This window comes from Neolamprologus multifasciatus, chromosome 9 (assembly GCF_963576455.1).
Source record: "Neolamprologus multifasciatus chromosome 9, fNeoMul1.2, whole genome shotgun sequence".
NCBI classification, from domain to species: Eukaryota; Metazoa; Chordata; class Actinopteri; order Cichliformes; family Cichlidae; genus Neolamprologus; species Neolamprologus multifasciatus.
This window is the reverse complement of record NC_140447.1, coordinates 8,630,950-8,658,645: the sequence shown is the minus strand read 5'-3', so window position 1 is coordinate 8,658,645 and position 27,696 is coordinate 8,630,950. Positions and strand designations below refer to the sequence as shown.

Sequence of the window (27,696 nt, the reverse complement as noted above, 5' to 3'; positions counted from 1 at the left end):
GCCCACAGTTACCGCAGTTATTGGTATTATGGGTGGGTGGGTCCTTCGCACAGACATTGCAAGGTCGCATTACCTGTTTAATCGCCTATTTCTACAGAAGCGTGAGCATATTGGAGTAATAAATCACAATATATATGAAATACTAAACGATTTGCAACACTATTATAAAAATAATATCAATATCTAGAGGGAAAAAAAACTTGTAGTTTCTTATTTTTATTTAAATGCCATAAAGAAGCCAGTCTGCATCTTACCATCTATATTTTCTCTGTCGCTGATGTGCTGGAGGTTGCAACCCGTGTCTTCGCGACTCAGCTCCGGCTCGGGCCGGTAGGGCTCCAGCCTGGAGTGGTTGCTTCTCCGGTGTTTGGGGCTCGACGACACGCAGCAGGAGGTTGTATTGCCCATGTTTGCGAAAGCAGCTTTCGGTTGTATTCCTCAAGCCCAACTCCACCCGGCAGGCTTTCTCCCTGCTGTTGCTGCTAGCCTTACTACAAGAGGAAAAAACGGGGCGGTAACGCGGAGACGGGACCCCGGTGCAAACGAGCTTTGCCCTGGTACAATTTGCGTTACACGCCCTTCTCTCGCGTCCACGGCACGCTTAGTTAAACAAATGGAGCCATTGAGAGCTACTAGAAAAAAACAGAAAAAGAAAAAAACCCCGCCAAGGTTGGCTAATGAAAAAGAAAAGCAGCTAAATGTCCACTTCCAAACCTCCAGGCGAGGGGAGGTAGTGCCCCTGGATAGCAGGCTTCGGTATCGCTGTCGACTCCCTCGCCCTGTAATTCCTCTCCGAGCGTGCGTTTACTCTCTGAGACACATTTTCCGAGCACTGTTACTCTACAACGATACGGATATAAGAACATGGCACTTGAGCTGGTCGGAGAGGAAGGTGTTTTTGCTCTCAGCGCTACATGGTTGCCAGAGTACTGTAGACTGCTGCTGCTGCTACATCCGCTGTCGTGTTGCTTTCAGGTACTACAAGTACAGTCATATTTTCGACAACCAAAGTTGCTTAAGCAGTTTCGAATTAGGGGCCTTTAATGGCCAGAAAACAAAGCATTTGTAATTATAAAGAAATTGGGGGATAAAAGTAACTCCCGAGGTAGAAGTGCGCTTTGATTTTTATTTAAAGTTGCTTAAAAAATGTAGCTCAACATATAAATTGCAAAGACTATTACTCTTATTAAAAATTCCACGCTCCCTGCCGCTCATAAACATATCTTTAAAAAAAAACACTGCGCTGTGGCTGTGATGGAAAAGGTTCCGGTTCAAGTGGGTAGTTACAACCGTGTAATAAATGCTCAATTATAATACCGTCAACAGGATACAACCAAGGAAACTAAGGAATGTAATACAACGTAATGACGCTACGCTTCGTTACCCCATTTTTAACCGATATTTTTATGCAGTTGTTGGTTAAACTTAAAATAGAAAGCAGTTCATTTTGCTTGAAAAGGTGAATGAACTGTGCTGTTTCCCTGGTTATGACTTGTTATGGGCACAAACACAGACGCCTGTCCACACCCGTGTTTGTGTACAGTAAATTACTTGATCTTGACTAATGACTGGCAAACCCATACGGGTTAATCAAATATCTTTGATTTTTGCAGTATTATCTGGATATTTTTTCTGGTTGGGGTTTGGGAATGCAAACAAAGTGAAGCCCTGAAGAATAATAGCCAGTTCAATCAGGACGTTTCTTCAAATGTACGACAATGTGTATTTGTAAACCAAGGCTGGAAAAATGAGAAAAAAAATGTTTGCAGGATTGTATAGACTGAGATGACCAGGCATGATGCTGTAGTGCAGCCTGCTGGTACTGTACCTGCACTGCATTTTATGACAAGCTTATCTAAATTTTTAAAAACTTGTATTTTGTAATTTGATCTTCTTTTTTTTTTTCATTTCTTTTCCCCCCTACCAATTACCAAGATTACAGACTGTGCTGTGCTTTTTATTCTATGAATGCAGTGTGGAAGCATTCATGGCAGGATTTTGGATGATTATTCACTTCAATAAAGCCCATGGTATGTTTTAATTAGGATGTAAGATGTACCCGCACAAAGCATTTGATCTGATAGCATAGGTCAGGTATGCAAATGCAGCATTTAAACTCAAAGCAACTGTAATATACTGTTCCCAAATAGTGGATTCTTTTCAAGTCTTTAGAGACTGGACAGGAATAAGGTTTCACAATAGGCCCAGGAGCAAGGCTGGTCTCACTGATACTGGATTCTTTCCTTTGTTGCTTTGTTACTAGGTCTCTGAGGCAGATTACACATAGGAGTGACACAAGCACTGCACAATCAAGATCCCTCATTGCCATCCACGAGTCCCTTTTTTCTCCTTCCATCCTGTAAGGATCAATTTCTGAATTTGCTAAGCATGAGAATAGCGTTACTAAAGAGAGCAGGCAAATATTTCCTTTCCGTTGGCACATCTGTGTTCCACTGGTTGTGGTTTAAGAAAATGTGCTTAAGAGCACTGTCTAATCTTCCATTCGTCCATTAAAAGTGCAGCTCTTCCACAAAATGTCTGTCACCTGCAAAAATGCAACAAAAGAGGGGAAATGACTGTGCTTTATTAGTGACAGTCCCAGTATTAAGGTGAGCCTTCACCATCAGCGAAGAACAGAACGTCATGTTCCAAGCAGAAACCCAAGGCTGAGACTTTAGCTTATAAGGTCCGTGAGGCCTTTCGTCTTATCTCTCTAAGCCCAAACTAATAGCAAATGAACTCCCGTTGACTAGTTTTAAGTCATATGCAGGTCTTTAACATTTACTGCATGTGAGAAGAAAGACACAGAGAGGCTGAACGAGAATTTTATTGAAGTGAAAACATTCCAAAAGGCCTTCACATGGGTTCTGACGATTCCTAACGTGCTGCAGAGGAGAAATGATACACCAGGAATCCAGCAGCTAATATGTCATTAAAAACAAATGAGCAACTGTCTCACGACCAGAGTGTTCAATTTAATCACAGATACAGATGCAAAGGGAACAAAAAAAGGAAACGACAAGTTAATGCAAATGCTTCAAAAACAGATATTTTTTTCTAAACATACACTCAACTATGCTGCAATATCCCAAAAATATAGAACAATGTGCAGCAAAAAATGCCCAAATAAATAATAATGCCACTGGTTAGAGGCATCGGACCTTCTAAAATCAAACAAAATTTAAAAAAAACCCACAAACTTTGTGAAGCCCTGAAGATCACATGAACCCTGATATTTGAAAATTTGGCTTCTGGCAGCATTTTTCTCCCTGAACAGTCCTCCAAACGAAGCCATCATAAAGACTACCAATTAATGGAGTATTTGAACAGACCCACATCATAATATTGTAAAGGAATGTAAAACGCAATGCGGTTAAGGTAACGCAAAGCCATTGCTGACACGTTCAGGTTTGACCTCCGCTGTTGGACATTCTGATCCACACAGGGCCTACTTCCTCTAGAAGCCTGGCTCACAAATACTCACTGATATCTCCTGAAACAAGCTGCATATTTCAGCTGCTGCTGGTGCATGGATAATTCAGAGCCTGACACACTGACATCATCGTGTAAACACATTTAATCAGCAACTACAAAGGGTGTGTGTTCGTTGAAGTGCGTGTATATGTATACAGAGTCCTCAAGATGGGCCACAGAAACAAACCGACACAGTCCACACATTCCCGATTCCCCATCACTCCACTTTGTGATGATAGATGTCTTTTAAGGCTCTAAGCTCTTCTATCAGAGTCTTATTTTGATTTTCCAGCACGGCCACGCGATTCTCAAGGCACCTGACATATTCCTTCTTCTTCCGCCGACACTCACGGGCAGCTTCCCTGGAAGCAGTGGACAACAGAGGACTCATTAAAGCTGTTAATCTGAGAACAACACATACAAAAAGCCTACCACGAAAAGGTTAAGATGATTATCTTTTTGAAGGCGTTACCATTCAAAAACCTCCAGGCTAGGTCTTTTACGTCACAGCCAACCAAAGGAGGATCTTACAAAGTAAACAACGATTCACTGATAAATAGCCGATCATAGTAAAATCACAGTGTAGGGAAGAAATGCAGGAAAAAAGACAACCAAGAAAAGCTGGAATTGGAAACAGCTGTTTACAGCAAGCACATAGTCAACGCACAACGTAGAGTGCTCTGTTTGCTCACCGGCAAATCACTATTATCCACATAAACGCGTATACGTACAGTGGGGCAAAAAAGTATTTAGTCAGCCACCGATTGTGCAAGTTCCCCCACTTAAAATGATGACAGAGGTCAGTAATTTGCACCAGAGGTACACTTCAACTGTGAGAGACAGAATGTGAAAAAAAAAAATCCATGAATTCACATGGTAGGATTTGTAAAGAATTTATTCGTAAATCAGGGTGGAAAATAAGTATTTGGTCAATAACAAAAATACAACTCAATACTTTGTAACATAACCTTTGTTGGCAATAACAGAGGTCAAACGTTTACTATAGGTCTTTACCAGGTTTGCACACACAGTAGCTGGTATTTTGGCCCATTCCTCCATGCAGATCTTCTCAAGAGCAGTGATGTTTTGGGGCTGTCGCCGAGCAACACGGACTTTCAACTCCCGCCACAGATTTTCTATGGGGTTGAGGTCTGGAGACTGGCTAGGCCACTCCAGGACTTTCAAATGCTTCTTACGGAGCCACTCCTTTGTTGCCCGGGCGGTGTGTTTTGGATCATTGTCATGTTGGAAGACCCAGCCTCGTTTTATCTTCAAAGTTCTCACTGATGGAAGGAGGTTTTGGCTCAAAATCTCACGATACTTGGCCCCATTCATTCTGTCCTTAACACGGATCAGTCGTCCTGTCCTCTTGGCAGAAAAACAGCCCCATAGCATGATGTTTCCACCCCCATGCTTCACAGTAGGTATGGTGTTCTTGGGATGCAACTCAGTATTCTTCTTCCTCCAAACACGACGAGTTGAGTTTATACCAAAAAGTTCTACTTTGGTTTCATCTGACCACATGACATTCTCCCAATCCTCTGCTGTATCATCCATGTGCTCTCTGGCAAACTTCAGACGGGCCTGGACATGCACTGGCTTCAGCAGCGGAACACGTCTGGCACTGCGGGATTTGATTCCCTGCCGTTGTAGTGTGTTACTGATGGTGACCTTTGTTACTTTGGTCCCAGCTCTCTGCAGGTCATTCACCAGGTCCCCCCGTGTGGTTCTGGGATCTTTGCTCACCGTTCTCATGATCATTTTGACCCCACGGGATGAGATCTTGCGTGGAGCCCCAGATCGAGGGAGATTATCAGTGGTCTTGTATGTCTTCCATTTTCTGATGATTGCTCCCACAGTTGATTTTTTCACACCAAGCTGCTTGCCTATTGTAGATTCACTCTTCCCAGTCTGGTGCAGGTCTACAATTCTTTTCCTGGTGTCCTTCGAAAGCTCTTTGGTCTTGGCCATGGCGGAGTTTGGAGTCTGACTGGTTGAGGCTGTGGACAGGTGTCTTTTATACAGATGATGAGGTCAAACAGGTGCCATTCATACAGGTAACGAGTGGGGGACAGAAAAGCTTCTTACAGAAGACGTTACAGGTCTGTGAGAGCCAGGGATTTTCCTTGTTTGAGGTGACCAAATACTTATTTTCCACCCTGATTTACGAATAAATTCTTTACAAATCCTACCATGTGAATTCATGGATTTTTTTTTCACATTCTGTCTCTCACAGTTGAAGTGTACCTCTGGTGCAAATTACTGACCTCTGTCATCATTTTAAGTGGGGGAACTTGCACAATCGGTGGCTGACTAAATACTTTTTTGCCCCACTGTATATATGCGCACAAAATTTGACATTTTAACCTCCATGTGAGACAACTCCCTCCACACACCAAACACAGGACGCAGAGAAGGTAACGTGAGGACAAATAAGAATTAGAAGATAAAGAGTGTGGATGAAGGGGAATTATGTGGCGACCTAATGACGTGCTATAAAACTTATTATTACATGGACATGTCGTGTATTATCATGCAGATGATTGCATATTATACAACAGACACAGCAGGAATGAGATAAGATATATTCCCCAAGGATATACTTTGAATCTATCCAGCTGACACCGGATTATTTAAATTGTTGTTGTTACTCTGTTGGCACGGATGCCTTATTATCTGGGTTATATTGTCCAAGAGAATGAATGTAAGCACTCCTCTATACCTGTTCTTCATCAAGCGCAGCTCCCTCTTCTGTAAGGCATCCTCTATAAGTGTCTGGGAGCTGTGAGCACTGGGCCCTGCGACACCCTGAGGGAGGCTGGAAGTGGGGTTACGCAGCTGGCAGCCAGTCAGGTCACCAGGGTTGCCTAGGGAGACGCAAAACAACACATCAGACTCGGGGATTTGGTCGTACGTTTTAGGCTAATAGTTTACATCCTTAATAGACAGAATGTTTATTAATGAAACTGTATTTTGCAGTTTTTCCTGTAAACTAAAAGTTCAGTATGACAGTTGATTGAGTAGCTTTGCAGAACCACTTTTAGCAGCAAGAACTTTAAGTAATCATTGCCTGAGTTTATCTGCCTGTTACATCATTTGATTAGCAGCAGCTTACTGCTACTTACCCACTTAATTCCTATGGACACAGTAAGGCGACGCAGTAAGGCTGTACTCATGAAAGATGACATTTACTGATGGCAGGAATCAGCTGTTATGTCATGTAAATTTTTCGCTTGCTTAAATTATTAAATCAAAGACTTTTGTTGCAGTTGGTTGAGTAGCTACAGTTGCTATCACAGCTACTGGAGTTAGAGATCCAGCAACAAGTGACATCTTTAACTCTTTTCCCCATAAAGACAGCATTTCACGACCTGTACCCTTAGTGATGAGTTTTGACACCTCAGTATATGTCAATAAAGACCAGCAGGCATTCAAAGGGGTAAAGAGTTCAAACTGGTAGTGTGAAAAGTGTTTTGTGGAACAGCCTCTTTCAAACCCACAATCATAATCTAATTTTCACATTTTTATTCAACATCAACATGCTATCTATTTATTTTAGATCGACAAAAATAAAGCACAGCGTGAATAATCCTGGAATGCGTTGTAACTGCAAGTTCCCATTAAACAGAATTCAGATTTTAAATGGTTTTATCACACGCTCACCCATTATGATGCTTAAAGCTATAATAAGAAACAGAAATAATTAGAGCGTGAGTGACTCGGTTGTATGTATTCTGACAAAATCTTATCGAATCAAGCCAGCGTGTGATGCTGTGAGAGAAGAGACGGTGCCATTCCTGTCCACTTCTCCTTCTGTTCATTGTTTGGTCAGCATCAGTAGGACTCATTAATTCTCTGACATGTTGGAACTGCGAAAAGAGCCGTATGTAATCACAGTGGGGCCAGCAGCTGACGTCAGTGTGCATCTTATTCATTGGGTGCATGTGCATGTCGCTGCTGGGGGGCCTGTTCCAGGAAAAGCAGTGACGTCAACCAGTGCTGCTATGTGCTCTGAGTGGGCAGAGCGCTGAAGCATTTCACAAAGAGAGAGAGAGAGGCAGAGAAACAGAGAGACACGGGCAGAGCCTGTGAAAATCTTTCCTCCGGAGCAATCTTGATGCAGCTGACCGTGGAAAACGAGGATAATCTCTATTTCTTTCGGATCATCCGGTACTTTTCTCAGAGGACCCTACTTGTGACGTTATTTTGAGGAAGTTACTGATCTTAACTGAGCTGGTTTGGGGAAAAACTGACTGAAAACATATAAAGAAGAAAAAAGCAAGCATCACAATAATGTCTTTTTTTTCCAGTCTAAAAGCTTCTAACTTATTTTAACTGTGAATTTTCCCACTCACCATAAACTCACGAATCTCATTAACTCTTAAAGAGACAGTCCAACAAAACAACAATCTGAAAACGCACTCTCACAAAGATCCGGTAATAAAAGAGACATACCTGTTTCTGTCTCATCCCCAGTCACAGCCATACTGTATACGCTCCCAGCTTTTCCAAGAGAAACTGCCCCTTTCAGAGTCTTCTCTCTCACTGAAACATTACCACGGCCAACAGTGGAGCTGTGTGTGTGCAATTTACAATTAGAGGCATTGACATCACCATGACATCACTGGCCTCCTGATGTCAACAGTATGGTTTGCTCTCTCCCGACACAGCGCTATGAGTCAGGGGCTCTGCTGTTTGTCTTTGGAGAGGAATTTTTTTATCAGCTAGACTGAAGCGCCTCTTCAGCTCCGAAGCAAACAGGCAGCTGAAGGCACAGAGTATGACTGCAATACTGAAAACCTGCTTTCTCAGAGCAGAACAAAAAGTCACCAGTGTGTGATAGGAACTCTTATTTTATGTCAAATAGTCACATTTGTACTTTTATTCAAATTAGATCTATACAGTAAATAGACAGGCTATTGATATCAATAAAGTTATCGATTGAACAAATATAAATAGCTCTTGTCCTTCTGCCACAGCACCTTCCATACCCCAAGCTAAAGGAGTTGGCTCCCCCTGCAGGCATCACAGAGGAATGATCTAAGTAATTGGAATGATGTAAAAGCTTGATGACGTCTGTACGTGTGCATTTCTCCCAAATTTCTATGTTACTTTCTCAGTCATTTGAGTTGGCGGGGAGTTACTGGTAGAGGAAGCACTTAGATCCTTGACTTAAGTTGAATTTGCAACCTCACTGTAAAAACACACAGTGAGAGAAGTGAAAGCTAAAGTGTTAAGTATTCAAATGGACTTTTACACTGTCCAACTTTGGGTAATTATGTGACTAACACACAGAGAGATGTACATAAACATGCTTCGGGTCGAGGTGGAGTTCGTTCTTTCTTTTAATGCTCTTTTGGAAATGCATCATATTTCAAGATCATCGCAAATTTTGCAGGGCGGTAAGTCATCAGTAGCGCGGAGAATAAAGAGTTGTTGGTATGGAGGCCAAATATAGACTATGAATAATGAAACCTATCTGCTGGACTTTGAATCTCATCTATCTTTCAGATGATTTAAGATAAAAATGTAAATATAAAGACACTGATCTATCTGATTTTCTCTTATTGGTGTTGTTCCTGCATCATCATAATAATGCTGGTCCAGTATCAACATGGAAACTGACCAATCACATTGCTGTGTGATAGCTTTGGAATGCGGTGGAAAATGGAAAAAAAAAGCTTTTGCTTATATAAAACTGTCTTCTGAAACAAATTTGGTCAATTGTGTTGGTTTGCTTGTGATAGTTTTTAGATCAGTTTTTAGATAGTTAGCATTAGCTAACTTCTTGGCTTATGCTAACTGAATACTCAGACAACCTGATTGGTCAGTTGATGGACTGGCGAGGCATCTGCAGTAGTGCGGATGCTCTACCTGTGGTAAAAAGAGAGCTAAGCATGAAAGCAAAGCTGTCGATATACAGGTTGGTCTACATTCCAACCCTTGCCTATGGTGACGAGTTATGGCTAGTGACCAAAAGAACGAGATCACAGATACAAACAGTCCAGTTTCCTCAGGAGAGTGGCCGGGCTCAGCCTTAGCAATAGCAGCTCGGTCATTTTTGAGGAACTCAGAGTAGAGCTGCTACTCGTCCACACAGAAAGAAGGCAGTTATGGTGGTTCAACATCTTACTGACATGCTTCCTAGCCACAATCTACGTGAGGTTTTCCAGCCATCTTAGTGGGACGAGGCATGGGGGCAGAGCCACAACATGCTGGGGAGATTACATTCCTCAGCTGGCTTAGGAAAGCCTTGATCTCCCCAGAAGAGCTGGAGGAGGTGGCTGGGGAGAAGGATGTCTGACTGTTACTCTTCCTACCTGGACCTGGATAAGTGTCAGAAAGTGCATAGATGGATGGAAGATATAAAACTGAGTGAAAAAGGTAACTTTCCTCACTCTGAAAAGTGTAGACAATGCCGGTTACAAAGGCTGGTTACAGAAAAGGTGATGGGACAACTTAATTTGGCTTCCCCAGTAAACACTTTCCTGATGAGTTTATGCTCCCAATCCCTAGTGAGCATAGAGTATGCAAATCTACCAACAGACAAGCATACAATATTGTCAGATAGTCAATTCTGATGTGTCGCATAGATGGTAACTACATACAAGGGCCTTATATTGACTATAACAAACAGTGTGTGGTTTTCCTGGAGCTTAATATTGTCCTCTGGCATTTATACAGTTCGTGTAGGAAATGCCTGTTTTTGCTTCTACAGATCTTAGTCACCCAGTGTTGCAACTCAGCAGCAGCACAAGGGCAATCAGCTGCTACCTAGAAGTGATAGCATATCATTGAGAGCATCTCTGCTGTACTCACAGGTTTCTGGTGGAGGACTTGGTGTGCGTGTGCTGGCCGTGGCAATTGATGTCAGGATCGGTGTACTGATTTGGAAGTTGACCGGAGTGCCTGTTAAAAAATAAAAGTTGAGGTTTAATGCATCACTGCTTTGTTTATCAGTTGCAGCAGGAACATTCCCCCTCTTTAATATCTGTTTCTTGTTATAACAGAGATGTAAAAAACTGCAGGAATCCAGAGGAAGCAGCACCATCCTGTCACTACTTTTGCTTTTGACACAAAAACACACACGAGTCTGGAAATAAGGGGTTACCTGGTAAGGAATACGCAGTATAGGGGTGCTGTGTCCAATTCTGGATCCCTCCATAGCACTGAAGAGAAGTGCTTAATGGATACTGGAGTGTTTGTGTCCTAGTCATAGCCATAGATGGCAGGTTATCTGCCTTATTAGGCATTATCGTGGCAGGAACTCTTTGAAAAAGCCCATCTGGGATAGCAAAAAGGCCCATTACATATTAGCAGTTTGAGATGTCACAGGTTCAAATTATCTGCTCTAATTGTACTGAACTCATGTGATGGTAATGTTGTTTAGCTGGAGTGTGGTAGTGATTTGTAAACTGTGTGATCACGGCATGCTTACTGTTCTGTTTGCAGCTCTTTTGCTGGTCAACGGGCAGCTGATATTTCTCCTCTGTCTTCATTTGATTTATTCTGAGAGGCACTGGTTCAATCGTAAATCACGTGTTTGTGCTAGTTCCTGGGGTAAACAGAAGAAGGTAACGTTACTCACATTAAGAAAATGAAATGAGAGTTGCATCTATGAGGAAACCATTACCACATTGGCACCTCTTAGATGTACTTAGATTCTAGAGATGTTGCACTTTAGTAAAATATGACTGTGACTGTTTAGTCAGGCCCCCAGAAGAGATGACTCAACCAGTTCCTGGAGTTTATGAACCACTTCTTTATTTAGCCTCAGTGTTCAGCTTTGCATTATGCAAATCAGGGGTTTGAAGTATAGTGTGTGGTTTGCAGTAAGATACACAGTACTGTAAAAATCAGGTCTTGAGCCACACCTCATTTCTTTGTATTTTTCTTGGAAAATAGGGAATGGCTGCAGTGATTTACTGAAACGTGTCTAAACATGCATGGAAATACGGTATATGAGCAAAATTGAAAAAGAAAAAAAGTTATTTTCACGAACAGGCTTCTTAAAGGATATTCAAAGCTTGTCTTTTTATTTTTCTCTCTTTTTGTTCCCTTCCAAGATGCTTCTTCCATAATGTCCAGGTCCAGCCTTTGGGGAGGCCAATTCATGACTGTTAGTGTTGCATTGTGTTTTTCTATCCAGGTATGCTTTTACTGTCACAGTCCAGTTATTATGTAATTTGGCAAACCTTTCTTATCTTAAGAATGGCTTTTTGACAGTCACCCTTCCACTTCTTCTTCTGTTCTCTATTTTGCAGTATCGTTTTTTTAAAGACTGCAAGCATCATGCTGAGCTATGCTAAGCAATGCTAAATTTTCAGCTAATAGCTCTTTAGCTCTTTTCCAAAAATGCTATTTTATTCCTGTCAAACTGTGTTATATCTGTATTTTGGATTTTGTTTTTTTCTCATAAATGGGACCGATTTACATGTTATTATACGTGTTATAAATTACTGGAGTGCAAATAAAAAAGTGGCTAAATATCTAGTTTCAAATTGTTTTTTTGTTTTTTTACTGTTTTCACCTCTTCACCATTCATAGGTTAAAAAAATCCTCTGGTTATCAGGTTAATTAACAGACTAAATTGAAAATGAATTCAAAAAGCAACCAAAGAAACACTTTGAAAGACCCTTTTAAGCTTATTGGAAGTAAAATATAAAGAAAAGAGGGGTACCTAAAGACTTTTGCACTGCCCTGTAAGTAACATATGCCAGATTTTGGTTAACAAAAATGGAACAAAAAGTGGAGGACAGATACTGGCTCAGTTGAGATTTTGTTTCATATCAATAACCTTTTGCTGCGATCAGCTGCCACATATTTGGTAACCAATGTAAAAAGATGTTAAATGATCATGTAAAAAACAATATCATGTTGGTCAATCGTCCTGGCAACTAACTGATATTTTAGCACATGTAAAGCATTTAGCTAGAACTAGAACTTGTTAATAAACAAATATATTGTGCCGACATTGTACGGCCTGTATGTACACAATGCTGTATTTGTGTGAATGAGTCTTAAAAGAAACCCTTACCTTAGTAGACGATGATGATTAACTGACGCAGTTATTTTTTTTGTTTGTTTTGTTTTTGTTTTGAGTGTGTGTATCAGTGAGCCCGTTAGGCAGTGTTTTTTTTTCTCTTGCCCATTCTGATTGGTTGATTGGCTCAGTACGAACTGGAATTGTTATTATTCGAATACTGAGCTGTTAGTATGGTAAACATATCAAGTGCAAGAGAACGCCATTTTCAAACAGTTTACAAGTTTTATTTGATTAATTTTCTTCCACAATTATCAGGTTTGTGTCGGCTTTTACTGTGAGAATTGATTGATTGATCATACTTTATTCATCTCGAGGGAAATTGGAGCTTGGCTCTTGAGCTGCCAGGTAAAGTTGCTGCATATTTGTGAGACCTAAGGTAAACAAACAAACAAACAAAAAAACACGTTTTCTAATACCAAAACATTTCCGTTGATAACCCAGAGAATATGAAGAATATGACATTTTTGATGGTCAATCCCTAAGCAGTCGCCGTAGTTTGGGCGATACCATTTTAAATGGGTGTTCTCGTGATGTTGATTTAAGGGGTTTATTTTTATTACAAACAGATTTGGAATAAATTATTTAAAATATTAAACTATTATTCAATACAAGTAACCACAGGGAATGGCAACAGTATATTTTAGGACTATTACCCATCTTGATAAAACATCGGCATCTAACAAAATGGTATAATCCAAGAGGTAGGGAAGACCTGTAAGTGAGACAAATCAAGCCTGTGACAGCGGAGAAATCGGAGTTTTATAACAAGTAATTACTGTACAGGGGTAAGTACTATCCAGGAGTCCTCGCTCGACCTTAGTGAACTGTTTTGTTTAACAGCAGCACCGTGTTCTGCCGAGCTGTCAGTGTAAATGTGGGAAAATTGTGAAGAAGATGACAGTTTTGCTAGCGGTAGCTGAGCTACTGTTAGCTTGCTGCTAGCCGACTGCTAGCTGATTCACCAAAACTGTGCGGACTTGAGCAGGAAGAAGTTAGCTTGCTAGAAGCTAGTTAGCCTTTTAGCTCGCCATCCTATTTTGGGATTGGCATTCCGCTAGCTAGTAACCTTAACTTAGCTACGTTAAGCGCGACTACGAGAGGAATGTTTATTAATAACGCTTCGTTTTGTATGGCGGACATCTGTAAATGTGAAGTGGCTGATGATGTAGCAGTGTTTTCTGTGACGTGAAATTAAGTGATATGAATGACAAGAAATAACACTGGGCCCAGTTTCACCTTCTGGTCATGTAATCTGTGATGGTACCGGCGCACACCCTAGAAGCTGTTACTAATATTGCTAGGTAACGTGTTTAAGGATGTCTGCTACGTGATGCTGACACCAGTGCGTTTAAGTTTGACCGCTAATAATGACACAGTGAACTTGTCTATTCTGTTGATCTCATCTGTTGCTGCCAAACTGATGTGAGCAGGCTGATGGTGTTACACTCATTTCTGTTTGTCTACATATAAATTTTGCCCTAAGAGTAATGCTGTTTGCGTATTTGTATTATGGTTCATGTGAAAGTAAAAATAAACAGTCGAGAGAATGCACCTTGCCATGATTTCTTTTATGTTGCCATTGCTACTGAGGCTGAGTTGACTGTTACTGTCATATATAAAGCAAACTACACAGTTGCATCATTAATGAAGAAACGAAAGCCAGGAACTAAGCCCCTTATTTCTTCCTTTTTAAAATCTCTTTGCACACTCCTCTTTTCATGTGCATTTTTCTGTCGTTCTCTTAGGCTAAAAGAGAAACTGTACAATGTCCTTAAAGCCACGGATGGTAAATTTTGACGAGACATGGAACAAGTTACTGACAACGATCAAGGCTGTGGTGATGCTCGACTATGTGGAAAGAGCTACATGGAATGATAGGTTCTCGTATCCTTTACCAGCTCGCTTCATGTTTAACCAATTTAGCCTGCAACATGAGGTTTTTTTTTTTAAGTTTCAGCACTGGGTTTGAGTGTAAATACAGATTTGCCAAAGCATTGTTGTCATTGTAAAATACATTTGTGTTTATTCATTTTTAATAGCAAATGTGTGGATATTTACATCCCTCTCATTCTTCCTGAACATTGTCACCAGTGACATCTATGCCCTGTGTGTTGCATACCCAGAGCCTTTAGGTGAAAAGTTATACACAGAGACCAAAATCTTTCTTGAGAACCATGTTCGTCAGTTGTACAAGGTAAGCAAAAGTTCTTCTGTGCTTTTTCTTTGCTTATCACTTCGCATTTCCTCTAAAGCTGCCACGCTTATGTGTGTATTTCAGAAAGTTCTGGAATCAGAGGAGAAGGTTTTAGTGATGTACCACAGATACTGGGATGAGTACAGTAAAGGAGCAGACTACATGGACTGCTTGTACAGGTAACATTTCTGCTTTTTTTGTGTGTCTGTAATTTCAATTTCAATTTGATATTAGTGAGTCACAGAGTTGATTTACACAATTTACTCCAGCCTTTTTTTCTTTTTATCTATATACAAAATGATTGGACAGCCTGGGTTGTTTGAGGTTGCCAGATTCAAACCATAAACATGTCTGTAGTCGGTGTTTCACATTCACTTTTAACTGAAGACATGAGTTCACCCAGGCTTCTGTGTTCGTTAAGTCCACTTGTTTGTTTAGCGTTCCTTAATGCAAAGTGTACTAATTCTGTTCCTTTACAAGGCTCAGTATTCCTGCCTTTAGTTTGTCCCTTAAAATATTACTTTGAATGTCGTTGTGTGAGGTGCCAAGAGGCTTTCGGTGTGTCTTTATTCACTCTAAATCAATATTCCCTTGTAGAGCTCTTAGATCTATTTTTATGCGTGGTACCCACCAGACTCCCTGTGCATACATATGCTTTTGTAATTTATGTCGGTCCAAGCAAGAGAGAAGAAAGTAAGGCACTTGGCTTTAGTAGTGAATCTCTTCAGTTTTTAGCATCAAAGAGAGATGCTTATTATTCTTAACACATCAATTTGTGAAATACATGTGTAGTTGCGTTCAGTTTGGACTGAATCAGAACAGACTTTGTTAACTTGTTAGTTTAGCTTGCTGGATTGAGCAGGCGACTGATGAGCTGTAAGACTGCTGCAGAGTTCTGGGTTCAAATCCACCTCGGTTCCATTTGCTGTGCGTCTTCTCATCCTCTCTCTCATTCTCAGCTTTCCTGGCAATTCTCCACTATCCTGTTATAATCAAAGGAACAAAAAATGCCCCAAAATTTATATAAAAAAAGAACAACAACAACAGCAATAATGACTATTTTATTTCTACAGTTCTGCTCTCCAGCAGTTAGTGGTACTCAACACTAGCTGGTATATTGGCAGGTTGACTTACAGTCAGAGTGAATGAGAGAAACCAGGCTGAATGTCACAGGCACAGCTGTGAAATATAATATATAATATAATAGCTGTGCGCTATTTAAGGTGGACTAAATTAGCCATCATGGATTAGAGCTTGAAAGCAGTTGTCAGTTTGTCTGGAAGTTGTCCTGCTGTGCTAACTCAGTTTTTGCTTTGTTTGTCAAATACTAAGGATTCATTCATTTGTACGCAACTCAGGCTACAATCCTCCTACCTCCCATTCAGCTTCCTGACTGACTTGTGGCTTCACTAGTGCTGAAACGTTAAGAAAAGTTCAGCACTTCAAGTGCTTGTGGCCAGCTAGTCAAATCATTTTGAGTAATGAAAGAGTGATGTAGCTGCTTGTCCAGCGTATCGATTTACATCAAAATGAATAATAAATGAACATTATGGTGAGTAATTTCCCTGAAGCAGCGTATACATATGAATTCTCCCTAATAGCAAATGCATTCAGAATTTGATTATCTGTCATATAAATTAGTTGTACTACAAACTGAGACGTCCTTGTAGTAGTGTTTGGTGCTACTTGGTAAATAAATAAATAAAACTTTTCCACTGATGTAAGTGTTAACGCTGGACTATTACTGACTCATTTACTGTTATCTTGTTCTTCTCATAGACATTACAGAACACAAGGGCAAACTCATTTTTGCTCAGTACTCAAATGTATCTGTTATAAACTGCTACCAGTAAGAGTAGATGATACAGTTGGGTAATGAAAATGTGAATAGGCACATTAAAAAGACCAACGCTTTGTTAATATTTTAACATTCCCCAAAACAGTTTTGAACAAATTGTGGAAAAATTCAAAAACCTTTGACTACACAAAGTACTATTGCTGCTTTGATTGTAATTTAATTACTTAATCTACAGTTTTTCAGTTCTTTTCTTCAGTTTTTTTGTGTTTTTCAGTCAGAGCAAATCAGCTGAACAAGTAAATGAAACTCAGCTTCAGTGTCTGAAATGTAAAGGGCAGTGGACACTGCCAGAGGATTTCTTAAACTTCATCACTGTGAATGTTTGTTAACAGATCCAAAGATAAACAAATCTTTCTGAGCATATCCTGTTATGTGAGACTACCAAGCATTATTAATGTGTTTGACTAGTGTTGATAACCTTTTTAAAATCATTTTCTTGTCATTATTTTCGTAAATAATAAATAATGAAAGATCAACTAGACTAAAAAAGCTTTTACGAACTATAATGGGAGCATTGATTACTGTCTGGATGTTGTGTTTCACTCATTAATTTTGAGATAAATAACCACAGAGTGAGCAACCAAGAGGTTAACCAAACAATACCAGTTAGCACACAGCGCCTATGAGTGAATGAAAACAGGATGCATTTGTCAGCAGCATTTTAGTGTTTCTTCAGAAAACATGAGGCCTGTGTTTATTCCTCCTTCCAATCTTTGCGATGCTTTGAACATCTTGAATATCTCCCCACATTGTTCAGGTACCTCAACACTCAGTTCATCAAGAAGAACAAACTAACAGAAGCTGACCTGCAGTATGGCTACGGGGGAGTGGACATGAATGAGCCGCTTATGGAGATCGGAGAGGTACTAAGCATTGGCATAAAAAGCTTTGCTGCACATCCATTTTTTTCAATGGGCGCTGGGATTATATTAGATGGAGATAAGGGGAGTGCTTATAATGGACAGATTGGCAGGATTCAGTATCAGTGTTCTGTTGCATAGGCCTACATTTCTCCTTTCACTATCCTTCTAGATGTAGGATTTGTCTGTGCTGAAGCAGAACTAATATGCTGTCTTTTTGTTTTTCTTTGCAGTTGGCATTAGATATGTGGAGGAAGCTAATGATCGAGCCTCTTCAGGCTGTCCTCATCCGGATGTTGCTAAATGAAATCAAAAAGTATGTTTATTCTAATTTCTTTTCTAAAAATTTCTTTTCTTTTTTTTGGCCAAAAAACAGTCTGTTGTAAATATTTTTGCTGTCATCTATTCCATCATTTGGCCTTGAGTTCAGTTACTGTAGCGGCTGTCTTCCAGTCCCTATGTAGAGTAACCGTCTTTTGGGGAAGTTTGTAAAATGTATCAGCACAATATGCCTGAGAAGATTTTAGTGCGGATCTTTAATGACAGTCTTTTATTGAAGCATTGTAAGGCATACATGTTTACTGACTTATAAAACCAATAAGAACTGGGTGCACTCGTTTGATTTTATTTAGGATTTTCTCCAAAAATATACCTGCAGGCTGAGATACACACACCTGCACTAATATTAGGTAAATGTCCCTCAGCAAGGTGCACCTCAGCCAGATGCTTTTGGTAGCCGTCAGCAACATTACCAAGCTTCTGACGTGATTGTGACGTGATTCTGATCACTGTTTTTGGCAGAATTCAGAGAGTTCATTTCAGTTTGTTTGTTTCCTGACACAGTCCCGGCTTTTTATTTCATATCAGTTCAGTTATATTCCTCTGGTGCATCAGTGCCCTTTATGTTGTAAAGTAAAGATCTACAATAATACAGTGAAAACCCTCAACAGTGGGAAATGGAGAAACTCCCTTTTAACTGGAAGAAACCTAAGACAGAACCAGGCTCAGGGAGGGGCAGCCATCTGCCATGACTAGTTGGGGGTAAAGGGAGGGAGATGGGACAAAAGACAGGCAGAGTGGTGCATAAACGCATGGAAAATGAAAAGAGTTGAGTGAAGAAGAAATGCAGTGCATCATGGGAAGCCTCAAGCATCTAAGGGAGGGTTCAGGGTCACCTTATCCAGCCCTAACTGTAAGCATTATCAAAACGGAAAGTTTTAAGTTTAATTTTAAAAGCAAAGAGAGTGTCTGTCTCTTGAATTCAAACTGGAAGCTGGTTCCACAGAAGAGGGAAGACTCTGCCTCCCATTCTACTTTTAAATACCAGAGGAACCAAAAATAAGCCAGCAGTCTGAGAAAGAAAGAGGGAAAGACTGCACGTTCTAGTCAGTTGCACTCAATTGCTAACTAGCACCATTAAATGAAAGATTTAAGTGAATGTGTGGATATATTCCACCATGTGTGAATTAGAGAAAATCCCAAATTAATCCAAACTTGTGCAACTCTTAGTTTTGAAAGTCATTAAAGATGTATACTGTACAGTCATTCCATCCTGGAAAATGAACTCTTCGAAGAAATCATTAAAAGTCCCAAATTGCCATGACATTCATGCTCATGGTGAGTGTTGGTAAACGTCTGGCCACAGCTGCATGAGTCAGTTGCTTTCACATAGTTTTGTTAGTGTTGTAATACTTGTTCCGTGTTTCATAAGTCTTTCCCCTTAAAAATACCCTCAATGTTTTAACGATTAAACAGATGACTAAAACTAACATAGACACTAAACATTTCAATAATAGTATAAACTAAACTGAAATGAGCAACTCTACCTCACTAACTGAAAGTAAACTAAGAAAAGAAAACTGGATTGGCATCCTTAGTCTGGATCCATGATCTTTATGAACTATTTACCATATGCTAAGGGAAAAAATGAGATCCTACCCTGCTAATAATTTCAGCTCAAGGCAATTTAGTTAAACATTTGAAAAAACCTTCCCCTTGTCTCACAGTGATCGTTGCGGTGAGAATCCCAACCAGAAAGTAATCCATGGGGTCATCAACTCCTTTGTTCATGTTGAACAGTACAAGAAGAAGTTTCCACTAAAGGTGAGGCAACAAATAACAGCTCAGCCATCCAATTCCTACAGTTTTGTTTTGGGATTTTTTTTGTTTGTTTGTTTTTGTGTTTGTTTGTTTTTTAGGATTCATATGTTTTCTGCGCCATACGCACAATGTAGCCAACTTTCACAGCCATGAATACCACTAGTTTTGTGTTATCCATGGAGTACAAAGCAGCATTTTACATAGACCAGTGTATACATATTAAATGATAACTCCTGTGCATGCCACGTTCTCTTCCTATGCTGCAGTTTTATCAGGAAATCTTTGAAGGGCCATTTCTGACCAAAACAGGAGAGTATTACAAACAGGAAGCCTCCAATCTACTGCAGGAATCCAACTGTTCACAGTATATGGAGAAGGTAAGCTAAGATGGACAACAGATAGTAAAAGTATGTGAACGCTGGATGCGTTCCAGGATGAACATGAGCGAACAAGCTCCTGTAGTTGAGCGTCACTTTAAACGTCTTGATATTGTTGAGCTTTCTTGTGTTTAAGAAGTCAAAATGAAGCTCAGTTTGTTTGGTTTTAGTCACTCTTGGATTTCTAATGACTATCACTGCATCTTTCTGTGAATGATTGTGTGTATGTGTGTGCATCCACAGGTTATTCATATCAACTCATCAGTTCCTGTCAGTCTGGTGACATAAGAGTTTTAATCTGAATATTAGCCATATCATTAAATCGCTAAAGCTGATAGCAGGATTTCCTGGGCCATGTCAGCTACCATGACACCATTTCTCTGTCACTCAGTCACTGCAGTAATCACATTTATGCTGAACGTTTGTCCCTTGAGCCTGTAAACAGGGTCATCATCAAGGTCAAGCCTTCCTATTTGATCTTTCCCTTAAGATACAGATCAATATATGATATGACTGCGAAAGAGCAGCAGCGGACTCTATAGTACTATAGAGTGTCCTTGTGCTTCCTTATCTGACCCAGTTTATAACTATGTGTAGGAAAAAGTGTTGTTTGTCCTTCTCTGTTATCGGCTACGTGTTTCCTGAAAGAGCTTTATAACGTCTTCTAAGAAGTGGCGCAGTGTTTCAGATTAAGATGTTTGTTTTGCCATTAAGTGTATAGGTGTATGTTTATTTTTTCCTGTAAAATATAACAATGTACAGGCATAAATCCCATCTCCTTTTATAAAGTGCTGATAATCATGGACCTACAAATGGTTTCTTCTGTATTTGATTTGAAACCAAGCTACCTGCCCTTTTGATCACATCTTTCTTTTGTGGCAGGTGTTAGCACGGTTGAAAGATGAAGAAGTGAGATGTCGGAAGTACCTGCACCCCAGCTCCTACGCCAAAGTCATCCACGAATGCCAGCAGAGGATGGTGGCAGATCATCTGCAGTTCCTACACGGGGAGTGCCAGAACATCATTCGGCAGGAGAAGAAAGATGGTTCGTCCGCTTGTGGTTTTTTTTGTTTGTTTATTTTGTTTTATGGCTCGAAGACAGTGTTTCTCACCAAATTAATTATATACACTCTCACAAAGTACGCACTTGTAATGTGAAAATCTGTGTAATGTGAAACATTGTGTCATTTTCTCCAGACATGGCCAACATGTACACCCTGTTACGGGCCGTGGCTAATGGGTTGCCGCATATGATCCAGGAGTTGCAAGTCCATATCCACAATGAGGGTATCCGAGGAACCAGTAACCTCTCTCAGGAAAATGTTAGTATTACACCTGTCTACATTCGTATGCCTGTCTCTACTTGTACATACAAGCCACCTAAGCAATTGCCAATGACAGCAAAGAGGGAGTTGATTGACATATAAAAGAAAATTGGAAAGTGCATCAGAGGAAAACTAGTCTGGAATACCTGGTAGTGGTCAACCATCTCTTCCTCTGTGGATGTACCTTTAGATGTTTCTTTAGGAATTGTGCTACCTTAACTAATGGCAGATTACCAGATCACCAAGGACTGTTGCATTATTTATGAGGTAAAGAATCAAGTATATAAACAAAACTAAAACCCTCAAACTGAAAACTACACATGCTTAGGTTGAAGCGTGTTATGCAAATGAAAGCTGAAGCGCTGTAATTAGCTAAGACATTCCAATGAGAAACTGCATGCTTAAAAAATGCTTTGGTTTAAAGTACAGTAAGCTCGTCGCCTTAAAGTTCAATTAGATTGTATATTTGACTTGTTAGTAACCAGATTGTCACTAATATGTATGATGGCATAAGTGTTTTACAATACTAGGATTTCAAAGTCCATACCAGTACCAGTTTGAACATTCTGTAAAAGTGAGCTTTGAATAAAGTGTGATCTTTGTTATGATAAAACAACGAAGAATTTTAAAGCTGGCTACAAAAACACAAGAAACACATTTTAATAAATTATTGTGAAAGTAGAAAAGTTTAAGTTGGTCATCTTGTCAGTATCTGACTGTAAGCTCTCTGCCACCCAGTGCTCACACTGCTCCACCTCAGTCCACAGCTCTTTACATCCTCAGCTCTGCTCTTTAGCACTGAAACCATCCGATTTGGCTGCCCTGCTCTGGTTTCTCTCTTTGTTTGCTCGGATTAGTTCTCCACACTCTGGGCTCTCTGCTCAGTTCAGCTACAGTTGCCCCGTTGCTCTGCACAGCCAGCAACCCGCCTGGTTCTTCATGTGTCCATAATCCTTTCTGTCACAGCTCAATATTCAATCTTTGACCCCTTCAACCTGCAATAATTATTTATCTTTTATCTAACTATGGTCTACTTGTTTCTACGTTAATGATAACAAGTGGCTAACGTGACTGTAATAGTTAAATGGCTAATTTTAACATGTGAGCTGGCCAGGTTAACTATTTAACTAACTGCTAACTAATTCAGTGTTGTTGAAACAGGAGCTTTACAGACCTCTGGAACTGTCGATCAGTGTTTTTCGAATTTTGACTACTTTAGCTGTTAGTGAGCGGAGGATCTGTGCCTGACTGTAGCAGTGCTGTGCGAAGTTGTGCTGGAAGAGGCTAAGATGGCACTGTTGGTATCAATATTATTGCAAATGATGATAATTTGATAAGTTGACATACATGATCCCACTTTTTCCATCAAATAATTTAATTACGTTTACATTTTTAGCTGTCCATTGTTTTTAGCATTTTTTTGTTTGTTTTTTCTCTATCGTTAAAAATGTCTGTTACTTATACTGTTTTGTCTTTCTCCTGCTACCCCTCCCTAGATGCCAACCCTGTTTGTGGAGTCAGTGCTAGAAGTTCACAGTAAATTTGTTCAGCTCATTAACACAGTTCTAAATGGAGATCAGCACTTCATGAGTGCCCTCGATAAGGTATCAAACTCCTCACGGTCTTATTGAATGTACAAGTGTGAGTTTATTTTCATTTCTCTCACAATTCAAGTCATTTGACAGCCAGTGTTTATTTGATGTCTCTTTCTCAGGCTTTGACGTCTGTGGTTAACTTCAGGGAGCCCAAGTCCATCTGCAAAGCCCCTGAACTCGTGAGTACGCACACAGACACACACACACACAGAGCATCACGCAGTGCTGTACCCCATGCCTTGACCAGGTCATGTCCCTCCTTGTGTTTCTGTCCAGCTGGCGAAATACTGTGACAATCTACTGAAAAAGTCTGCTAAAGGAATGACAGAAAATGAAGTGGAGGACAAGCTGACCAGCTTCATCACAGTGTTCAAGTACATAGATGACAAGGACATTTTTCAAAAGGTAACAAGAAGGCGTATTAGAAAAGGAGAAAAAAAAACTGTTGTCACATTTTGACATGACAACTCAGCCCTGAAGTTTGGTTTTGAGCTGAAAATAGTGGTGTTCATTTTTAATATCTTCAATTGTCCCAAAATATACATTGTTTGTCTCTCTTTGTTTGTTTTTTTCTACAGTTTTACGCTAGAATGCTAGCAAAGCGGTTAATACATGGTTTATCGTTGTCAATGGATTCAGAAGAAGCCATGATCAACAAACTTAAGGTAAATCCACAGCTGGACTTGTGATGTATGAGACACCAAAGGTTCTCTGTTTTGCTTCTCATTTACCTTCTTTACTGCACCTCTGCTCATACTACTTCTTAACCCTGCAGCAAGCTTGTGGCTATGAGTTCACCAGCAAACTCCACAGAATGTACACAGACATGAGCGTGAGTGCTGACCTCAACAACAAGTTCAACAATTTCATCAAGACACAGGAGACAGTGGTGGACCTGGGAATCAGCTTCCAGATCTATGTATTACAGGTCAGTAAACACGTAATGTAAACACAAATGCTTCACAATGAAACTTCAGCCTGTGTCCCACATTTTAATCTGTAATGTTGTGGCGTATGCTCTCGCTTGGCAGGCTGGAGCCTGGCCTCTCACACACGTCCCCTCCTCCACATTCGCCATCCCTCAAGAACTAGAGAAGAGCGTGCAGATGGTGAGGAGCGCTGCATAATACTCAAAGAGTGATGCTGATCAAAGGAGCACATTGTTGGACTAACCTTGTTTTCACCTTCCCTTTTCAGTTTGAGTTGTTCTATAATCAGCACTTCAGTGGGAGGAAAGTTGACCTGGCTGCACTATCTCTGCACAGGTAACACAAATACACAAGAATTATGCAAGATGCGAGTATAACAAGGCACCGTTTTTAGCACAAACAGGAAGCATAACAGCAACAGGAGTACTGTTATGAAGGACCAAACTATATGTTTTTGTATGTCAGAGATTTGTTTCCCTGGAAGTGGGACATACATGTGTGAAAATGATGCATACATCATTAGGATCGTGCACAGAATCTGTAACTTTACTTTCTTTTTCAATCCATTAAAGTGATTCCGTCAAACATGAGTCACTGTTACATGTAAACATCCCTTTAATCTTTGCAGAACAAGCCACAGTTGTCACATAGCAGTGATTTGATTGTACATTAGGTGACAAATAATCCTTGAAGCCAGAGTTTAGTGAATTGGCTCCTATATTTTGACAGTTACTATAAAGTAAAGTTACGTCCTGTGTACGCTCATCAGGCACAACATTATGCTCACCTGCCTAATATTGTGTCGGCCCCCTTTTGATGCAAAAACAGCTTGAACCTATCGAGACATAGACTCTACTAGATCCCTGAAGGTGTGCTGTGGTACCTGCACCAAGATGTTAGCAACACATCCTTTAAGTCCTGTAAGTTGTGAGGTGGGGCCTCATTGAATCTGACTTGTTTGTCCAGCACATCCCACAAATGCTCGATTGGATTGAGATCTGGGCCAAGCCAACACCTCAAACTCGTTGTTGTGCTCCACAAACCATTCTTGAACCGATAATTTGAGCGACAGTAGCTCATCTATTGGATCGGACCACTCAACCAGCCTTGGCTCACCACTTCCGTCAATGAGCCTTGGCCACCCTTGATCCTGTCTCTGGTTCACTATTGTTTATTCCTTGGACCACTTGTAAAACATCAACTCTGAGGACAAAATGTTCACTTGTTTCCTTATATACCCCGCCCACTAGCAGGTGCCATGATGAAGAGAAAATCAGTGTTACTCACCTCACCTATTAGTGCTCATAATGTTATGCCTGATTGCTGTATAGTCACAGGAACACACCCATATAGACATCAGTAAACAGATTTATCAGTTATTCAACAAGAGTTCACTTCAGACAGGTTCCATATGCTCTCAGACCATGACCCATTCTGGGTCAAGATGATGGATAATCATTTTAAAGTTATCACTCTCCACTTGAGAGACGTTTGTGGTATGTAGTAATCTCTGAAGAACATATTAAACTTTACACATCAAATTTTAGCTCCTCTTAGCATTTTGAGATTAAAGTTGAATCCCGTAAGTGTGGTTTTGTGCTCGCTGTAAGGTCGACGGACCTGTGTTTGTGCTGAGAACGTGTTTAGGTTTTGTCCAGTGTGCAGTTAAAAAGCCTGTTTAACACATGTAGACTTTATTTTCATCATTTGTGGTACCATGAGATCAGTTTGAGCAGACTAAGATGGGACCTGCAAATGGGTGTCTCATGCCAGAAGTTGCATGATTATGGTTTGGCGAAATCTTCGAAACAAACTTCTAGTGAGATAAGCAGTTGAGGATGCAGGACAAGCATGCACAGAGGTGGTGAAGGTAGTAACGAGCAGCGAGCTGGACTCATGCTAACTGACAAATGCAAATGTAATTTGTTTCCTGCACAGGTGAAGTAAAGATGAACTATCTATCCAAGCCCTACGTTGCCATGGTGACCACCTACCAGATGGCTGTGCTGCTGGCCTTCAACAACAGCCAAACAGTGACCTATAAGGAGCTGCAGGATGGCACGCAGATGAATGAGAAGGAGCTACAGAAAACAATAAAGTCCCTGCTGGACGTCAAAATGCTCAACCACGACTCACAAAAGGTGTCAGCTTTCATGTGGGATCACGTGGATCCCAAAGCTCAGCTAATATTCCATTAAGCACCGAGAGTGTTTTAAATTCCGAATCCTTTCCCTCTTCTCACAGGAGGAGATTGAAACCGAGTCGACGTTTTCACTAAATATGAGTTTCACTAGTAAAAGGACAAAGTTCAAGATCACAACATCAATGCAGAAAGACACACCACAGGTCAGGCAAATCGATTTTGATCTGTCTCTGTGCTTTTTTATAAGATAACTGAGCAGTGTATATACATGTGTGTTTGACATTTAAAAACGTGCCCCCTGAATTGTCTCATGTTTAGGAGATGGAGCAGACGAGGAGCGCTGTCGACGAGGACCGCAAAATGTATTTACAAGCTGCTATAGTGAGAATCATGAAAGCCCGCAAGGTGCTCCGGCACAATGCCCTCATCCAGGAGGTGAGCTGAAGCTTTTGTCTCAAATAGGTTGATAGAAAGAAACGTATGTGCCAACAAGTCTTTGAGGTCAATGTCAGAGGGATTTACTTGGATTGAATGAATTGATGCTTGCAATGAAGGGCTGTTGGAAGCCCGAGGAGTAAATTTAGCATGAGCATAAGTGTTTTTAAATGGTTACCTGTTTTGAGATCATCTATATTTCTGCTTACATATGAAACTTCATGTGTCCAGGTCATTAATCAGTCCAAAGCCAGGTTCAACCCCAGTATCAGCATGATCAAGAAGTGCATCGAGGTGCTCATCGACAAGCAGTACATCGAGCGAAGCCAGACCTCGGCAGACGAGTACAGCTACTGTCGCATAAGCAGAAGAGTCGAGCCACAGAAACACCCGCCCCTGTGACTGACTGACTGACTGATAACAGATTTAAAACACGAAACGGACTCCTTCATTCATTTTAGGTTTTGGACTGTCTGCTCCGATCCCCGTGCAGCAAAATAAAGCGAAACCGGTGCCTCCATCTTTGAAAAGAAGAAAAGTCATCGTGTCACGTCATCATCACTCATAAGGCTCTCCTCCCGAACCCTGCCCACTTTCTGATTTTTAAGCTGTTTACAACATCACCAGTGCCACGCACGTGTGCGTCAAAGAGAATGCCTGTAGCTGTTTGAGAGCGGAGAGCTGATAAACTACAACAGAAAATAAAGGAAAAAAGAAAAAATTGGAGACACTTTTAAAAGAAAATGCTTTCTTTTCTCACATTTGCCGTTGTTGTGTGTTTATTTTTTTCTTTGTTAAATGTATTAAAGTTAGGAAAACATTGTAATAAAATGTTATACTGATTATTGTATCTACTTTCAAATATAAAGACAAACATGATCCTGCTGCTTGTCAAATAAATGAATAAAAAACACAGATGGGTTTATGTAAAGGTTTGTGTAGCGTTTCCATTTCAATGAGGGGGACAGGGGGACATTACAGGTAATGTTTTCTTGTTGTAGTTGTGTACACACTGTAAACACACTGTTCGGATCAGCTGCCAGAAATATGCAGATCATCAATATATCACAAAAACACTGGAAAGGAAGTCTGCCATGTTTCTTATCTGTGTGTCAAGCAGCTGCGAGTAGTGATTCGACATTAATATGATGAACTGATAAGGGTTGAAAGGTGGCAGTCAGATGAAAAGTGAGGATAGGATCACGAGGATAGCTGGAAACAGAGCTTTCCTATATGAGACAGGTGGCTTGTACAGACAGGAACAGACCTTGTCTATCTTTATAATTGCAAAAGAGATTCTTAATCTCAAGAGTTTCACTTCCTAACTAAATAAAGGTAAAAAGAAAAGAACACAAGCAAG

At 40.4% G+C, this 27,696-nt stretch overlaps 3 protein-coding genes across 8 annotated transcripts in view; 1 reads left to right on the top strand and 2 right to left on the bottom strand.

The window, feature by feature from the left end:
• Positions 1-2,692, bottom strand: part of ccny (cyclin Y) — a 51,289-nt gene extending 48,597 nt beyond the window's left edge. For all 4 annotated transcript variants that reach the window (XM_085172934.1, XM_085172936.1, XM_085172935.1 and 1 more), the window contains exon 1: positions 255-2,692. In XM_085172934.1, coding sequence (XP_085029060.1) covers positions 255-408 — 154 coding nt within the window. In that variant the 5' untranslated portion in view covers positions 409-2,692. The remainder of the gene's footprint in view (positions 1-254) is intronic.
• An 867-nt stretch (positions 2,693-3,559) lies between these two features.
• On the bottom strand, positions 3,560-12,632 carry LOC146510982 (cAMP-responsive element modulator-like). Of its 3 annotated transcripts, XM_085172939.1 has the most exons (6): positions 12,512-12,632; positions 10,913-11,029; positions 10,586-10,759; positions 10,294-10,383; positions 6,197-6,341; positions 3,560-3,836 (listed from the first exon to the last, which is right to left on the bottom strand). In XM_085172939.1, the coding sequence occupies exons 2-6, from the start codon at positions 10,971-10,973 to the stop codon at positions 3,692-3,694; spliced, it is 615 nt and encodes a 204-aa protein (XP_085029065.1). In that variant the 5' UTR covers positions 10,974-11,029; positions 12,512-12,632; the 3' UTR covers positions 3,560-3,691. The 3 variants fall into 3 exon arrangements, with proteins under 3 accessions (XP_085029065.1, XP_085029066.1, XP_085029068.1); XM_085172940.1 differs by lacking the exon at positions 10,586-10,759; XM_085172942.1 differs by lacking the exons at positions 10,294-10,383; positions 10,586-10,759; positions 10,913-11,029; positions 12,512-12,632 and adding an exon at positions 7,930-8,252.
• Positions 12,633-12,714: 82 nt separating this feature from the next.
• On the top strand, positions 12,715-27,267 carry cul2 (cullin 2). The gene is given in 22 exon segments (XM_085172920.1): positions 12,715-12,896; positions 14,266-14,404; positions 14,612-14,714; positions 14,799-14,893; positions 17,330-17,435; positions 17,666-17,748; positions 19,439-19,535; positions 19,799-19,909; positions 20,792-20,954; positions 21,107-21,231; positions 22,731-22,838; positions 22,949-23,008; positions 23,106-23,234; positions 23,408-23,494; positions 23,605-23,757; positions 23,861-23,938; positions 24,027-24,062; positions 24,064-24,094; positions 25,697-25,899; positions 26,003-26,104; positions 26,220-26,336; positions 26,568-27,267. Coding segments are annotated over 21 exon segments (2,277 nt in total). The 5' UTR covers positions 12,715-12,896; positions 14,266-14,285; the 3' UTR covers positions 26,739-27,267.
• The last annotated feature ends 429 nt before the right edge of the window (positions 27,268-27,696 follow it).